This window comes from Zea mays, chromosome 1, assembly GCF_902167145.1.
Source record: "Zea mays cultivar B73 chromosome 1, Zm-B73-REFERENCE-NAM-5.0, whole genome shotgun sequence".
Lineage (NCBI taxonomy): Eukaryota > Viridiplantae > Streptophyta > Magnoliopsida > Poales > Poaceae > Zea > Zea mays.
The window spans coordinates 246,024,073-246,041,649 of NC_050096.1; the positions used below are offsets into that span (position 1 = coordinate 246,024,073).

The 17,577-nt window shown below is 46.4% G+C and overlaps 1 protein-coding gene across 4 annotated transcripts; it reads left to right on the top strand.

The window, feature by feature from the left end:
* Window positions 1–7,591: 7,591 nt before the first annotated feature.
* On the top strand, window positions 7,592–12,475 carry LOC100381588 (putative inositol polyphosphate phosphatase (synaptogenin-like) family protein). Of its 4 annotated transcripts, XM_008645179.4 has the most exons (12): window positions 7,592–8,126; window positions 8,201–8,350; window positions 8,495–8,600; window positions 8,946–9,020; window positions 9,094–9,181; window positions 9,276–9,380; window positions 9,472–9,996; window positions 10,151–10,286; window positions 10,427–10,617; window positions 10,758–10,866; window positions 11,416–11,564; window positions 11,675–12,475. In XM_008645179.4, exons 2-12 carry the CDS (start codon window positions 8,306–8,308, stop codon window positions 11,919–11,921), a joined length of 1,776 nt encoding a protein of 591 aa, XP_008643401.1. In that variant the 5' UTR covers window positions 7,592–8,126; window positions 8,201–8,305; the 3' UTR covers window positions 11,922–12,475. The 4 variants fall into 4 exon arrangements, with proteins under 4 accessions (XP_008643401.1, XP_008643400.1, XP_008643408.1 ...); XM_008645178.4 differs by having other exon boundaries at window positions 7,712–8,350; XM_008645186.4 differs by having other exon boundaries at window positions 7,712–8,350; window positions 8,495–8,595.
* Window positions 12,476–17,577: the final 5,102 nt, after the last annotated feature.

A 17,577-nucleotide genomic window follows, 5' to 3' on the forward strand; every position in this document is an offset into this window, starting at 1 on the left:
TGCGTTACAGCTTTCTCGAAACTTTTTCAAATTTTTATCACAGCCTCTACATATGATATCATGACACGTGGACAGGGTTCATGATTTTCTGACTTTGTTTCTGTTTTATACAATTTTTAAACACCTGGATGGCAAGTTTACGGTCATGTTGAGTGAGCATGGTGCTCGAAGTTTCCGGTTCGCTCCTGAAATCGGTCGTAACTTGTGCTATGTAGCATGGATATCATTTTTGCATTCACGGTTTTCCAAGTTTCGAGTGACCTGCAGTTCAAATCTGAATTTTCCGAAGAAATTCAAATAAACAAACTAAATGTACTAGCTATAGAAAAAACTGTTATAATTGTCCCAAAATGGTACATGTAGGTCTACATAGTGTAGAAACATACCACAAAAATTTTGGTGACCAAAATAAAAAAAATTAAAATATGCTTTGCCGAGTGTCTACAGAGGACACTCGGCAAAGACTATGTTTGCCGAGTGCCAGATATTTGACACTCGGCAAAGACTGACGGCCGTCAGTTGTAGACGGCCGCTAACGGCCCTTTGCCGAGAGCCATTTTTGCCGAGTGCTTGACCCTCGGCAAAGAAGTCTTTGCCGAGTGCTCGGCTGTGCCGAGTGTCCTACACTCGGTAAACTAGCTCTTTACCGAGTGCAGGACGTTGCCGAGTGCCGCACTCGGCAAAGCCGGATTTGCCGAGTGCCCGATAAAAAGCACTCGGCAAAGCCACCGGCACTCGGCAAAGGCGCGAATTCCGATAGTGCTTCTTTGTACTAGTGCATATTACCGTGTAGCTTATAAAGCCCAATTACATTAGATCTGAGGAGCGTGTTATAAATTAAAGAATACAAATATAGACTGATGATATATAAAATCAATTTTCCATCTCTCATCGTATAAGCTTATATCTAAACTTTGAAAAAAGTGAAGGAATATTAAATTTCAAACCAAATAACCTACTCTAGCTCTAAAATCAACGAATCCAAACAATCTAGAAGAAGAAAACTGAGAGTCGAAAAAGACAAGGAGAAGAAAGAACTACAGGGGAGATGGAGTGGATATCAGTCTCCTCTATTTTTCTTGCCATCATCATATCTACCGTTCATATCTTAGGGCTCGTTAGGTAGAGCTCCGCTCTATAATTCTTTAGCTCCGAGAGCTAATTCTCTAATAGAGTGATTCTCTATCGAAAGTGAATCTATTTGATGAAAATCGTTTGGCAAATAGGTCGTGAAGTGATTCCTAAGGGGTTAAAGAGCGGTAAGCAGGTTGGGAGTGGTGTGAAGCAGGTTTTTTTTGGCTCCCACTTTCTAGTACAAAATAGAGACTACATTCACTCCACTTTCACTATAAAGCAGTTTAGATTTTTATTATTTGGCTCGGTAGGAGTGATTCCGAGCGGAGCTCTGCTAAACGCCTACTTCTTCCTTCTCACACTCTTCATAATTCAACATGAGATTATCCTAGCTGTTAGTCACTAACACACAACAAATTAACGCCGAAAAGTGAAGGCGACATATCTGACATGACCCGCGCAGTGGGAGACATAAAAAACTTCACCCATCACAAATAATAACGACACTTTTAAGGGCCTGTTTGTTTACCCTCCAGATTATATAATCTAGATTAAATAATCCTAAAAGGCAAACAAACAGTCCAGCTTATTTGCCGAGATTATATAATCTAACCCTTTGGATTATGATAATCCATAAGCAAGTGAGGAGGTGCTTATTTCAGATTATTTTTTTCCCACTTCCCCACTACCCTTTCAAGTTTCCTAGAAATTACCCACCATTGCCATTATAATCCACCGAATCGTTTTTGCGCATATTGGATCGGAGAATCCTATTAACAACTCAAATAATCTAAGTAAACAAACAGGACTATTCAGATTATATAATCCAGATTATATAATCCTCCAAAAATAATCCAGATTATATAATCCTCCAAAAATAATCCAGATTATATAATCCATGGGGTAAACAAACAGGCCCTAAATCTGCGCCCATAATTTAGCATCACTCACCACAGGAAACATATAAACTTCTGACGGCCCCAAAGCCCCCGTTAGAAGTAACAATAATATCCGATAGCTTCTGTTCAGCACCTTTTGTGGCCCTCGGCGTGGTCGAACGGTCATAGTTAGACGCGGACAGTCCGTGATCAGATCAGATCGGATCGTATTAACTTTAATCTCAACGCATGTTTATCCTTCTAAACTCGTAGGATTTATTGGAGGACGTCTAGGAACGAGTCTAGACCTCCCCTTATATATTTGAAACAGTCGATTACTGATGCACCAACAATCGAACCAAATCAATATATCTTATGTTCCTTTGCTTTATTTGCGGAGTGTCACACTCGACAAAGCCTTCGCAAAGTGTTTTCCAGGCTTTGCCGAGTGTTTGAGACACTCGGCAAAGCGACTGTTTTCGGTAGTTAATATAGCCTTCTTCACCTCGATCTTCACCACTTATCGAATCTATGTCGTCTGGAGAAGTCTTGGATGACCTGCCAATCACAAGACAAACCCTATGATCTCTCTTCCCTAACGGAGAAGACGGGTTCCTCTCGGGGGGTCAGATCCAGGTGCTGTTGGCGAACACCGCCGACTTTGCGCATGCGTGGACCGTCCGTCCACTATGAAGGTATATGAGAGTGAAGCATGTGAAGGTATTAGGTGATTCTCGGCTAGTTTTCCATCCGATTTTAGAGGAATATCAATGTTTAGATGGTGCATTAAATAGATACCTTGAAAAATGTTGGGACATAATCCGTTCTTTCGACAAATTTGATATTCGACATATATCTAGAGCTGAGAATTGCAGAGCTAACAACTTGACACAAGATGCATTAGGTTATCGAATAAAGAAAGGGAGATTTTCACAACTCTAAAAATCATATAATCAGTATTGCTCCAACTTCCTAGGTCGCGGACCGTCTAGGCTATATAGCTGGACCGTCCGCAGTGGGCTCGGACTATCCGAGCAAGGAGTTCAGATCGTTCGACGGTACCTAAAACGTCTCCTTCATTAATTCGGCTAACAATGTAGCTGATGCAATTGATTAGAGGATGACTATAATTGATTACCTACATAATTCCAGTGGTAGGACAGACATGAATGTTCGGCGTACAGCTTTCAATTATATCCTAACTGATATTGAATTTTACCGCCGAACAGCCGGTGATGTCTTGCTTAAATGCTTAGGCCCTGATGATGCTATATTAGCTATGGGAAAAGTGCATGAAGGGATTTGTGGTACTCATCAAACGACTCTAAAGATAAAGGGGATACTGAGAAGATCCGGCTTCTATTGGCCCGACATGAAAGTCGATTGCTTTAAATACTATAAAGGATGTCAATTATGTCAGAAGTTCGGCGATCTGCAGTTAGTCCCCGTAGCTGAACTACATCCTATTATCAAGCCTTGGCCCTTTAGGGGGTGGAGTTTGGACTTTGTAGGAGAAATTCATCCTTCATCATCAAAGGGGCATCAGTTTGTGTTGGTGACCACAGACTACTTTACCAAATGCACTAAAGTTCATTGCTCTCAAGAACATGAAACATAAAGAGGTAATTGAGTGTATAACTGAGCATATCATTCTTATATTCGACATTCCCCAAACTTTAACTACAGACTAGGGGACTTTTTTTTGTCAAAGTAGGTACGTGAGTTTGCTAAATTATATAAGATCAAATTGCTCAATTCTTCTCCGTATTATGCTCAGGCCAATGGACAAGCAAAGTCTAGTAATAGGACATTGATTAGCCTTATAAAGAAGAATATATCTGATCATCCTAGGCATTGGCATAAGGTTTTGTCTGAGGCTTTGTGGGCTCATAGAATATCTAAACACCGTGCTACTAAAGTCTTTCCTTTTGAGCTTGTTTATGGACAAGAGGTTGTCTTGCCTGTGGAGATAAGCCTAAATGCTGTCAGGATTGCCAGGCAGAACGATCTAGCTATCGGGGATTATAATAATTTGATGATGGACAATATTGATGAAGTAACCGATAAAAGATTGGTGGCTCTAGGAGAGATCGAGAAAGACAAGCTCATGATTGCCAACGCTTATAATAAGAAGGTCAAGGCTAAGTCATTTCAAGTTGGATATCTGACATGGAAGATTGTCTTGCCATTAAGAAGCAGAGACCGGAAATTCGGCAAGTGGTCACCAAGCTGAGAAGGCCCTTACAGAATCACACATGTGATAGCAGGTAATGCCTACATGTTGCAAACTTTGTATGGCGAGGACCTACCCAAGGCGCTGAATGGTCGTTTCCTGAAGCAATATCATCCTAGTATGTGGCAAGATGCTTAGAAAAACCGATGTTGTCACATCAAGTTGTTTCCAGCATTCACTAGTGCTTTTGGTTCGCTCGGCTTCCCCAAAAGACAGGGGCATGTGTTGAGCACCATTTGTGGCACTAGGCACGGCCAGACGGTCCACCCTTAGGCGCGGACAGTCCGTGATTAGATTAGTTCAGGCGAATTAACTCATATCTCCATGCGTGTTTATCCCTCTAAACTCATGGGAGTTGTTGGAGGACGCCGAGGCACGGGTCTAGACCTCCCCCTTAAATATTTGAAGGGGTATGACCGATTGAAGCACCAACAATCGAACTAAATCGTATCAATATATCTTATGTTCCTTTACTTTTTTCCTAGGAGTAGACAGTAACCTAGCCTTCTTCTCCTCGATCTTCACCTCTCTTCGACTCTACGCCATCTAGAGGCGTCTTGGGTGGTCTGTCGATCCCAAGACAAACCCTAGGATCTCTCCTCCCTGACGGGGTCCCTCATAGGGGGTTAGATCCAGGTGCTGTTGGCAAACGTCGCATCCTCTGCGCACGCGTGGACCGTCCGACCATTAGGCGCAGACCGCCTGGCTCGGCGTAGGGAACCTCGCTCCTACTACTAGGTCATGGACCGTCCGGCCCCAGGCTGCGGACCGTCCGTGCCTCCGCAGAGAGCACCACCGCCGGTACACCTTGCAGTCATTAGCGCCCAGATCGGCACCAACGGCTTCCTCGGGTCGTCGGAGATAAGGCGATATCGATCAGTCGTCAAACAAGCCATCGGAGATAAGCTATTTCGTTCACTTCTCCACTCTCTGTCCTCGTGCCCATACTCTTTTTGCTCCCTCTTTCTCGTCGTGTGGTGCCGCCACGCACTGTCGTCTCAGCTCCACCCAACGCCGGTGGCCCCTGCCACCTCCACCTCACCTATGGTGCTCCTCGACAGTGTCTAGACCAGCCCGCTCCTTCACCGTCGTGCCTGAGCTTGAGTGTGCGCGTTCGCGCCATCGTCGCCAGAGCCGTCGTCGTTCGAGCTACCATCACTCTTGCCTACGTGTTCGCGACCGCCATGCCCTACGCCACCGATTCTCGCACTCGCGCCTTCTCCACGCAAGACCACACAACCCATGCCCTTGCCTGCGACCTGAAGTCACCACCCCACCCGATGCGTATGTGGTCCAACATCTCGGTTCCACTAAGTAAGTACAATTTTTTTTAGAATTGTATGCATGTGTTGATTGATTGTAGTTTATTTACATACACATAATTGTTTTGTATGTTAAAACTTGTGTAGCATAATTATAAAATTTATTTATATTATTTTAGTTCATGTAGAGGTGCTTATATTAGAAAAAGTTGTAATTTTCGAGGGTATTTATTAAACCCTTGGAAATAATGTTATTTGATATTATTTTCACATGAAATAATGTTATTTAGTATAGAATATTCTACTATTGGTTTATATAATGTTGGAAAGTAAATTTTATTATGTAATACACATCCATGATTGTAACGTAAACGCATGTATTGTAGTGTTAACAAACAGAACTTATTATAGAGTAAACACATGTCTTGAGTGTTAACAAACAGAATGGAACGAATGTGTCACCCATTTTGGAAATGGCATACCTCACATGCGACACATGTGTGGTGTGTTAGGCTAGAGTGACCGACAGAGCCCGCATTTATGACAGGGTGAGTGTCGCAGTTATGTCCTCGCAGTTTTGGCATGCTGCAGCTGCCTGTAGGCCTGCCACGGTGCCACTTGCAGCTTGTGCCTTACGCTGGACACCTGCGCGTTGCTAGCTGTTGGAGGTGTGTTGGGCATGCACACTGGCTCGTGGGAGCGTGGGTGCGTAATGCATTGCCCATCGACTGACATAAGTGTGTAAAGGCCGACGACTGATATGGGCCGTCAGACATACCGCCAAATTATGTCCAACAGCCCGCATGCAACCGTCGGCGATAATACGGTTATGTCCGATGGCCACCATGCAGGTCGTCGGACATAACCTTGTGGAGCCAATTGGACGCTATTACGATTGTTACTTGGTTTAAATTTCGATTGCCCCTCGCGGTCGTCATACATAGCTTATGTTCGACGACGACCATCGAAAAAACCTTATTTCTGACCTTTTAGAACAGACAGACAATTACCATCGGACATAAGCCCTAAGCCGTCGGAAATAACTTCTATTAAACGGTTTAGGCCATCGAAAATTTCTGGTTTTACTGTTGTGACTGCTCAGTTATGTGCCTCTCTAGTAGTAGAAACACATCATCCATTATTACTCGAGAGGAGTAAAACTGAGTAGTGATGTTAAACTAGAGACACAGATTTTAAATTCCTTATAAGCACCACCAAACCATACACACAAATAGGAGAGACAGACTAAATTTCATATGTCCCTTAAATTGTATCTATCTCCCATGTGTTAGGCTGTAACCAACACTATGCGAACATGAATGCGAAAAAGTCATGGTCGTGGTTCCGAGCGCGTCACAAAAATATGTTCAGTTCTAGCAGGTCGTGAAAAAGAGGGAGAGAAGAGAGAGGTAACCCAAAACTGAGTGATACGGAAGGCGATACCCTTTTTCGCAACCGCATCCGTAATCTACTGGATGGTTCTATAGTAACGAGAATCCCCTATTTTACGCATACGTACCTGCTAGACACAACCTTACACCACCAAAGATATGCTTCAAAGAGAACTATCTCTAAAATATGCAGAGACGATTACTGAATAAACAATTTGTACTTATTAAGGGCTTGTTTGATTGCGTCTATATCGAAGGGATTAATTCCGTTTCTATTAAATTTTGACTAGGTAGTGATTTAATCCTCTCCAATCTTTTTCAATTTATACGTAACCGAACAAACCCTAATATAGTAGGTGTGGTGAGGGTTTGAAATAACTTCATCTATATATGCAAAATAAGAAAAAGAAAAAAGCGAAAGAAAAGGTATGTTTAGTAGAGAAGTTTGCGCTTACTAGCTGCCATCACCCACCCATTGCGCTCCTTGCATTTTGCAAACTTTGAAGAACCACAGAATGTAATGTGGGCGTTGCCGTCATTTACCCACCAATTCCGTCCGCCAGTTAATGCCGGCGATTCAACAAGCTTTACCTCACCCTGCCTGCTGTACCGTGACTCACTCGGCGAATCTGGCCAAGGCGGAATTAAAGAGCGCGGCCGTTTCAGGTTTTTGACCGCGTCGTCGTCATGGGCCGCGATCGATCGTCACCGCCTCAGCCAAACAACTAATCCGATGAATCAGCTTCTTGTTTTGAAAAACTTTTATGTAAAATTTTGGAACGGGAGGAGCGTGTTCTTATTCGTCATCTTCTTTCTCTCTATATAGCTTTATTACCCGGCCTCTCTGTCAGTCACCAGCTGCAAATGCTAGTAGGCGTCTTTACCTCCTAGCCAGTCGTCCTGGGCAGGCTAGAAGTACTAGGAGGGAGAGAGAGTGGGAGCACAGCAGCATCACTGCTAGTGCCATTTGGCTCGGCGCCTCCTTTCTCCGGTCCGGTCCGGTCCCTCCCTCCCTTTGCTTCAGAGCCCAGCCACCTCCTCCAGTCCGGTTCAGGCATTCAGCCTGGGCGGCGGCGGCGGCGGCGGGCCGTCTTCCACTCTTCCTCCTCCTTCCAGTTCCATTAACAAATTGCTTGCCTGCCTGCCTGCCCCCAAACAAGCCTTGCTTGCAGCCTTGTCCCTGCTCCCCTACTCTTTTCCATCACATCGCAGTCTCTGTGGACGGAAAGACAAACAGTGCCTTGCTTGTCTCTACCTCTCCTGGCTCCTACCTTAGCCTCACCTGGCGGTCTGGCCCTGCCCATCTCTCACTCTCGCTCTCGCTCTTGCTCTCGCACTGAGGACAAGATGCATACTGTACAGGTGAAGAACAGGAACTGAGCGATAGCCATTGGTTGGAGGTTGGCCTGCCGGTGCCGGCCTGCATGACTGCTCTCCCTGACCGGCTGGCCCTGACGAAGGGGAACAATGAGGGATGGCGGCGGCGGCGGCGGCAGCAGCAAGACGAGCAAGGTGTCCACCACTCTCAACTTCTCGCAATTCTTTCTTGGCCTGGCCTGGCCTGCCCTGCCATACTCTTCTTCTTCTCCCTGCTGCTGTTCTTCTTCTTCTCCCTGCTGCTGCTGTTCTTCTTCTTTATTTGTGTGGTTTTCGCAGCTGTCGTGGTCCAAAAGCCTCGTGAGGAAGTGGTTCAACATCAGGGGCAAGTCCCAGGACTTCCATGCCGATGCTGCAGCAGTTGGAACTGGGAGTGTGAGGTCAGGTGAGCGACCAGCTCCTGCAACATGCTCCTCGGCCTCTCTGTCTCAGTGCCTGTGCCTCTGTTGTCGCTGTGTGTGTGTTTGTTACTGTGGAGCCCACCACTCACTGCCCCTCTCTCTCTCTCTCCTAACCCTACCTGGCTACCTCTGCCACTGGAAGATCACTCTTTTGTTCCTTCCGTCTACTGTTCCTCCTTCCTGTTGTCATCTTCTCCTCATCCTGGTGTTAGTCAAGCTGTCAAAGGCCTCGACTTTTCAGCACCTGTTTTCTGTTCTTTTGCATTGTCCAGGCATTGTTAAAATATTATTAGTTTTTCAAATTGATTGAATATTTGTTCTTGATGCAGGTCGAGGGGATGGAGATTGGATGGATGGCAGCTTCACTAGGAGGGACTCCTACGGCGCCAAGAAGAGCAGAACAGGTGGGCTCCTGATTAATTTCGACATTTGCCCGATCCTTCACCCCTGATTCGCATTGTCCAATGCTTCACCCAGAGAGGGCGTCGCGGAGGAGCCACGAGCGGTCGCGGCGCAGCAAGATCGACCTCGATGCCGCCGAGGCCACCGTCATGCTCGACTACAGGTGAGCCCGAGCGCAGTAGCAAGAACTCCACCCATCCACTCCGTCGTCCGTCCGTGAGCTTGATGTCTTTCGTTCTCTTGTGTCTTGAGGGTAGGATCTTTGCTGCTACGTGGAATGTAGGTGGCCGCGCGCCGCCGGGCTCGCTCAGCCTCGACGACTGGCTCCGCACCTCGCCGCCGGCCGACATCTACGTCCTCGGGTAAAAGCCCCCCTGATTTCATCTCGCTGTTGTGTTGCGATGCCGACACGCCGTTGTTTAGCAGCGTCATTATTGCGGTTGCGGCATGCAGGTTCCAAGAAATCGTCCCGTTGAACGCCGGGAACGTCCTCGGCGCCGAGGACAACGGCCCCGCGAGGAAGTGGGTGTCGCTGGTCAGGCGGACGCTGAACAGCCTGCCGGGAAGTAGCGGCAGCGGGAGCCTGCAGACGCCGTCGCCGGCGCCGTACCTGGTGGCGGAGATGGACGCGGACTTCGAGCGGTCGACAACGCAAAACAACCCGTCCTTCTTCCACCGGCGGTCGTTCCACTCTGGGCTCAGCCGGAGCATGCGGGTGGACGGCGACCTCCTCGCCGGCCCTGGCCCCGGCCCCGCCAGGCTCGAGCGCCGGTACAGCGTCAACGACCGCGTCATGTACGGTAGCAGGCCCAGCGACTACGAGGCCAACTGCCAGTGGGGCGCCGGTCAGTTGGTCGATGAGGACGACGGTGGCGGCGGCGAGTCCCCGGTCACGGTGTTCTCTCCGATGTCCCACGGATATGGAAATGCTCCTCCGCCTATGGAAGAATGCAACGGGTCAGCCCGTGGCCTTGCTAGGTACATGCTGCCATTATAAATTAATTCGATCATGTGGCCTTCCTTATTGGAAAAGTGCAGTTTCGCTTCCAAACTTTTCAAATACTGTTCGTAAAACATATGCCATTTCCATGAAATTATGTTCGTTTTTGTTTGTTAAAATTTTCATGACTAGGTACTGCCTGGTTGCGAGCAAGCAGATGGTTGGACTGTTCCTGATGATCTGGGCTCGGAAAGAGATGAAGAACGACATTAGGAATCTGAAGGTGTCCTGCGTTGGGAGGGGATTAATGGGCTACCTTGGAAATAAGGTGAATTTTACTCCACCGCGATCAGTCTCGAACAATGCAGGCTTACACAAGCAACCGGCAAGAAAGATTTCATTTGGTCTAGACGTATTTGGATCGAATCCACTGAGGAGATCTTGTGTGTGTGTGTGTGTGTCTTGCAGGGCTCAATCTCCATCAGCATGGCTTTGCACCAAACGAGCTTCTGCTTCGTCTGCAGCCACCTGACATCTGGTCAGAAGGACGGCGACGAGCACCGCAGGAACTCCGATGTTTTGGAGATCCTAAAGAAGACCAGATTCCCTAGGGTTTGCGGACAGTACGAGAGATCGCCGGAGACCATCCTGGAGCACGAGTAAAGCACAGACACCTTGTCTACTCTACCATGCCATTGCACCACCAACAGCATGCATGCTTTTCTCGAACTTGCAATTGCTTGTCTTGTGCGATTCTATCTACCCCTTAGTTAGTCGTGTGCATGCATTTTTGTCACAGTCGGATAATCTGGCTCGGGGATCTCAATTACCGGATCGCGCTGTCCTACCGATCGGTGAAAGCGCTCGTGGAGATGCGTAACTGGAAAGCGTTGCTGGAAAAAGACCAGGTGAGCGAGGGCTCAGCTATACTACTACTTGTACTTGGTAGAGACACGATGTACTTCCATGCAAATGTTCTGATTGTTACGACGACTAATATAACATGAAAAAGGTAGCAAAATTCTTCCGGATAGTAGCTAGATTTTCCAGCTGTGTGACATTGGCAAACAAATAAAATAAAAGGCTAAGTACAGTTCTGAATCCTGAGGGCATGTATAGTGGTGTTTAATGTGGAGGCTCTTAAGGTGTTTAAGGGGTGTATTTGTAAAAAAATCTTAGAGCCGTCTCTCCGTGAAGAGACGCCTCTGGCTCGTAAACCAAGTAGTAATAGACGCCTCACTTCCTACTGTACGAATTTGTCGTCTGTTATATCGATCTGCTGCTGTACAAATGCATTTAATTCTGTATTTATTAGTAGACTACATTTATAGACACTCCATTGTATAATAGAGTCTCTTAGTTGTCTCTTGTGCTTGGAGAACCGTTTTGGTGTCTCTCCACTGTACATGCCCTGATTGCCCTGATGAGATGTATGGTATGAAACTCTGTGCTCTCAGCTAACGAGGGAGCAGAGAGGTGGGCGCGTGTTTCCTGGCTGGAACGAGGGGAGGATCTACTTCCCACCGACCTATAAATACTCCAACAACTCCGACAAATACGCGGGAGAAGACATGAACCAGAAGGAGAAGAAGCGGACTCCAGCATGGTACCTATATATATATACGTAATTGCAATAACAATTCTTGAATTTGCCAGTCCATTTGTCAAATTTTGTCAACAGTTAGCTAAGGAAAAATTGGCAACCCGTTTATCCAGGTGCGACCGCATCTTGTGGTACGGGAGGGGGCTCAGCCAGCTCTCCTACGTCCGAGGAGAGTCGCGCTTCTCGGACCACAGACCTGTCTACAGCATGTTCATTGCCGAGGTGGAGTCGATCAACCACAGCCAGATCCAGAAGATGAGTTCTTGGAGCTCCCAGCTGGACATAGAGGAACTGCTGCCGTACTCGTATGGGTACACGGAGATCGATCACTATGGGTACACAGACCTCAATTTCTACTGAGAAACGGGCAGAGGAACTCGCATGCTGCTGAGCTCTAATAGATGCCTCTAGTTACTGCGACTTGGAAAAGGTGTTTGCCAGCATGCATGCAGTTGAGGACAGAGCTCGACGATACCGGCGCACTGCGTTTTCGAAGTCTAATGGCTCTTAGCAGCTTGTTATATAGACAGCAGCACTTAGTTTGGGTTCAGGAAAGCAAATCTGGAACTTCAGCGTTGCAGTTTTCTGAATGTTCAGATTGGCTATCAGAGACTTTACATATGCCCAGCAGTCAATGTACAAAACCCGGCCGCATCTGCGGTGACATGAGATGAGCCACTGGATGCTCTCTTTTGCAGGTGTCCATCCAGTGTTAGCCAGCAGCATAGAGATTTAGGAATAGTTGGAAGGTAGTGAGTGGATGCTTTATTTGAATGGCTCTTCAAGGGAAACAGAGAAACAAAAATCACATGACAAATGTCAATTTTGGGATTTTTTTTTCCTCCCTCTCTACAGGTGTACACTCCAGAGCCATTTTTCCTTTAATTTTGAATGGCTGATGTTCGTTTGCTACAGTAGTTTTTTTTTTGAGTTGTGCTTCCACAGCAGTAAAATTGATTAAGACGGGCCATGAATGCCCGCGATATCCTTAAATCATTTCGTTTCCCTGCATGGAGGAAAAGAGGCGTGCAAGTAATGCATGGTCATCATGCGTTGACAGTTGCAGGAGCAATGCGTGATCAGTGAGCTGATGAAAAGCCTACCGGCGACATCGCATTGCAGCCTTAACTCTTCACAGAATGTGCGGACTGCGGAGGCTCAAGTTTGATGGAGCAAAGGGAGGTAAATACAGTGGCGTAGCTAGGATTTTTTCATGAGGTATGCCATAATAAAATTTTCAGAAATAATTTATTATAATCTATAATAAATTAGTATACAAATCTAAATATAAAGATAAAAATAGCATATGAAACTATAGTTTTAACATTTAAGTCTATAATGCATATATTATAATGCAAATTAATATGAAATGGTCCAAACATCAAGCACAAAATATACTAATGAACTTCATATTTACATAATTAAAAGATTCAATCACTGTATTTTATAAGTAAATTGATAGAGCACAATATCAAAACCATTTCACTACTAATGAACTTTAGATTTACATAATTAAAATTGCAAAGATATAAAATAGGGTTTACTAAAAAAATTAACCTCTCCGTTGTTGTGGCCTGTGGGCCGATGCTCGGGCTTGGCCGCCTCGGCTGGAGAACTGAGACGGTGGGACGCGGGAGCAGGTGGTCAGGTGAAGTCTATGGCTCCACACACGCTCCTTCTGCCTTCTGCGGTGGCGGTGCTGCGGCACAAGGCGGTGGTCTGTGGCCTGTGGGACAGCGGGCGAGCGAGAGCAGGAGCCGAAACGACATGCGTGAATGTGTGTTGCATGTTTCTTTTTTGTTTTGGTTGTTGGGCGCGTTGGATTGGTGGTCCGGTGGGCCGGCCCATAGGGTATGCCGTGGCCCACCCGGACCACCCTGCAGCTACGCCACTGGGTAAATACCATGCCTCTGCATCACATATTCAGAGGACGCTTGAACTAAAGTGTTCCAACGACTCTACTCTACCACTTTTAACCTTACCTTATGCATGCCTACACTACCAGAATCCGGGCCTTTGCCGATTGTTTTTTCTCGGGCACTCGGTAAAGTCTGGTTCTCGGTAACGAGCTGGTTTACCGAGTGCAAGACACTCGGCACAGAAAAACTCTCGGCAAAGAAGACTCTCGGCAAAGGGCCGTCAGCGGCCGTTCTAAAGCTGACGGCTGTCAGCCTTTGCCGAGGGCCGAGGGTCGGCACTCGGCAAAGAACTCTTTACCGAGTGTCTTCTGTGGACACTCGGCAAAGCATTTTTTATTTTTAAAATTTTGTCCACCAAACTTTTTGTGGTATGTTCCTACACTATGTAGACCTACATGTATCATTTGTGAGCAATTATAACAGAATTTTCAATCGGTAGTAGATTTAGTTCGTTTATTTGAATTTCTTCGGAAAATTCAGATTTGAACTGCAGGTCACTCGAAACTTGAAAAACCGTGCATGCAAAAATAATATCCATGCTACTTAGCACAAGTTACGACCGATTCCAGGAGCAGACCGGAAACTTCGAGCAACATGCTCACTAAACATGGTCGTGAACTTGCCATCCACATGTTTAAAAATTGTATAAAATACAAACAAAGTCAGAAAATCATGAAACTTGACCACGTGTCATGATATCATATATAGATGCTGTGATAAAAATTTGAGAAAGTTTCGAGAAAGTTGAGACGTACTATGTGTAGAAACCTAGGAGAACTACATATGAAATCATAGAGTTTTAATGTAGTTTTCCTATGTTCTACACATAGTACGTCACAGCTTTCTCGAAACATTCTCAATTTTTTATCACAGCCTCTACATATGATATCATGACACGTGGACAAGTTTTATATTTTTTGACTTTGTTTGTGTTTTATACAATTTTTAAACAACTCGATGACAAGTTCACGACCATGTTGAGTGAGCATGGTGCTCGAAGTTTCCGGTCCGCTCATGAAATCGGTCGTAACTTGTGCTAAATAGCATAGATACTATGTTTGCATGCACGGTTTTCCAAGTTTCGAGTGACTTGCAGTTCAAATGTGAATTTTCCGAAGAAATTCAAATAAACGAACTAAATCTACTAGCTATAGAAAACACTTTTCTAATTGTCCCAAAATGGTACATGTAGGTATACATAGTGTAGGAACATACCACAAAAAGTTTGGTTGTCAAAATTAAAAAAATAAAAATATACTTTACCGAGTGTCCAAAGATGACACTCGGCACAGAAGCCTTTGTCGAGTGTCAATTGGGTGGCACTCGACAAAGTACAATGAAATAATCTTTGCCGAGTGTCACCCAATGATTTCTTCATATGCGAGGCTGGATACGAGGCTAGGGCGGATGTGGTGGCCACCACGAGCTGTAAGAAGTTCATCGTGGACATGCACTATGAGGCCCGAATCCAGGCCATCGTCAGCTACCACGGCTCCGTCCTTGGAGAGAAGGTGACCAAGCAGCAAGCCCAAACTATGTCGTTGACCAGGGACCAGTACCTGCAGGTAAAGTCATGCATGTTTGGTACCAGTACTCCATGCATGAATTTTATTTTATTTTCTGATATGCACTTTACGTGTTTACTTTGTAGATGATTCCACATTGGTGCGCCGCACATCCTCTGTGCAGGGAGCAGATGGTGAATATGTGGTGTTCGGCTGAGTGGGATGAGGCGCACAACGCTAGCCGGGAACAGCGTATGATGATGCAAGGTCCCTCCCACCACCAAGGCAGCCGGAGCCTGGGCCAATATGCAGAAGCATGGGTAAGCCCTCTTTTTTATTTAGGTATATAGCACTAGATTAGATATTATTTCTAACTATCTCGTTGGTTTTCTTGCAGTCGGCGTCACATGGTGGTCGGCCTTGCTCCATCTTCTCGGCCTATGCTATGGCCTATAAGGGCAAGGCGACGTCCGACGTCACCTACAACCCGGATGACGGGTCCGAGGCCTACACCAACCCTGCCGTCTACCGCCGCCTTCATGACTACACCGCCATGGCGCAGGAGGTCCATGGCCCAGAATATGATCCGAGCACCGAGCAGATCGACCTCGATGTGCTCATGAGGGTCGGAGGAGGCAAGAGACATGGGCGGTACTGGATTGCCGACGAGGCAATCGACTCGTCCTCCACTCCCACTCTGTCTCAGGTGCGAGCAAGGAGCACGGGCTCGAGTCCAGCCATACGACCTCGGCACGACAGCTCACAGCATCGCATACATCAACTCGAGGCTAGTGCTTCTGTAACTCGTCCTTCCTTGAGTTATATACCTTCTCTTTGAGTTACTATAACGTTGGCTTGTAATATTACAGACCCAACTAGAAGAAGAGAGGAGGGAACGTCAAGAGATGGAGGCGAGGATAATGGCGGAGCGGGAGGTCGAGCGGAAGGCTCGCCTGGCAGCTGATCAGAGGATGGCGGAGATGTTCCAGTACATGCAGAGCCTTGGCGCCGCACAGGTGAAAGTTGCCTAGAGGGGGGTGAATAGGCAAGTTAAAACTTTTTCAACAAAAACTAGAAGCAAACTGGGTAAAACTGAATTGATCTCGAAATTCACCCAGTTAACTTTGGAAATGAGATGTTCTAAATGATCCACAGGGTTCAAAGTAATAGATCTGAGAAGGGCACTTCTCAAAATCTACACACCAAAAAGATATAAGCAAATCTTCCACGGTATGGTGAGAGAACGAAGAACATGAACAAACATAATGAACAAGAACACAAGAGACACAAGATTTATCCCGAGGTTCGGTCACACCACAAAAGGTTCCCTACTTCCTCATTGAGGCGCCCACAAAGAGCCGGGTCTCTTTCAACCCTAATCCTCCCTTTGCCGACCACAAAGGTCAAGCCCACACAATAATCTTTGCTCAAACGAGCGGGTAATACAAACTTTCTTGTGGTCTTCCACAAGATTTGGAGACTCACAAGAGACACCCAGTCGTCTAGGAGCTAGAAGCTCCAAGAGTAATGAATCCACAAAGAACTCGATGTAGTACCAAAGCTCGAATGAGGAAGAGCAAGAGAGATTTAGAGATGGAGCACAAAAACCGCAGCTCTCAAGCTCACTCAAAGATTTCTCTCCAAAGATTTGAAATGGGAGAGGCAAGGGATGTGTGAGAGAGAGAGGGAGGTGTTTCTTGGGTTAGAAATGGAGTTCAAATCGTGCTCACTTGTTTGGGGAGAGAGGTAGGAGGTAGTATATATAGGTGGAGCTCAAAACTAGCCGTTGGGCAGATTTTTCTGCCTGAGACCGGTTGAACCGCCCCCTAGGGCGGTTGAACCGCCCCTAGCAGGCCTGGCAGCCTGTCTGCCAGTCTGACTGGCAGACTGACGCGCAGACTGACCTGCAGACTGGTCAGGGTTGACTAGACCGGTTGAACCGCCCCCCAGGGCGGTTGAACCGCCCTTGACACCTCTAGCGACCTGTTTGCCAGTCTGACTTGCAGACTGTTGGTCAGAGGCCAGAGAGGTCAGAGACCAGCTGAACTGCCCCTCAGGACCAGTTCAACCGGTCTTGACCAGAGAGTTTAGGAGAGAAAACCCCAACTCAACGGCCCGGAGGCAAGTTCAGCTGGTGTATGGTCAAAGAGGTTCACAGCTGAAGTTGAGTTCAGCTGAAGTTGAGAAAGCTCAACTCAGCTGAAGTTCAGCTCAGCTGAAAAGCTCAGCTGCAGCTGAAGAAGCTCAACTCAGCTGAAGTCAAGTTCAGCTGGAAAGCTCAGCTGCAGTTGAAGAAGTTCAGCTGCTTTTCAGCAAGAACACTCTAGGTTTCTCAACCCTAACCACGGTCAACCATAGAACGTAAAAGAGATTTTTGCTTTTCAAAAATAGCTTTTGAATAGAGAGGTTTGAGCTTTGGCAAACACCAACCTTCTTTTTGGATCCCCCTTTATAGTACGACGATTCCTATACTCAAGTTAAATAAAATATAATGAAGTAAACTCCTTGAGTCATTGGTGTCTCATGTGTGATTTCTCCATGGCATTGCTTCATAAGGATCACAAACATCTTTGTCTCACCTTTTCAAGCAAA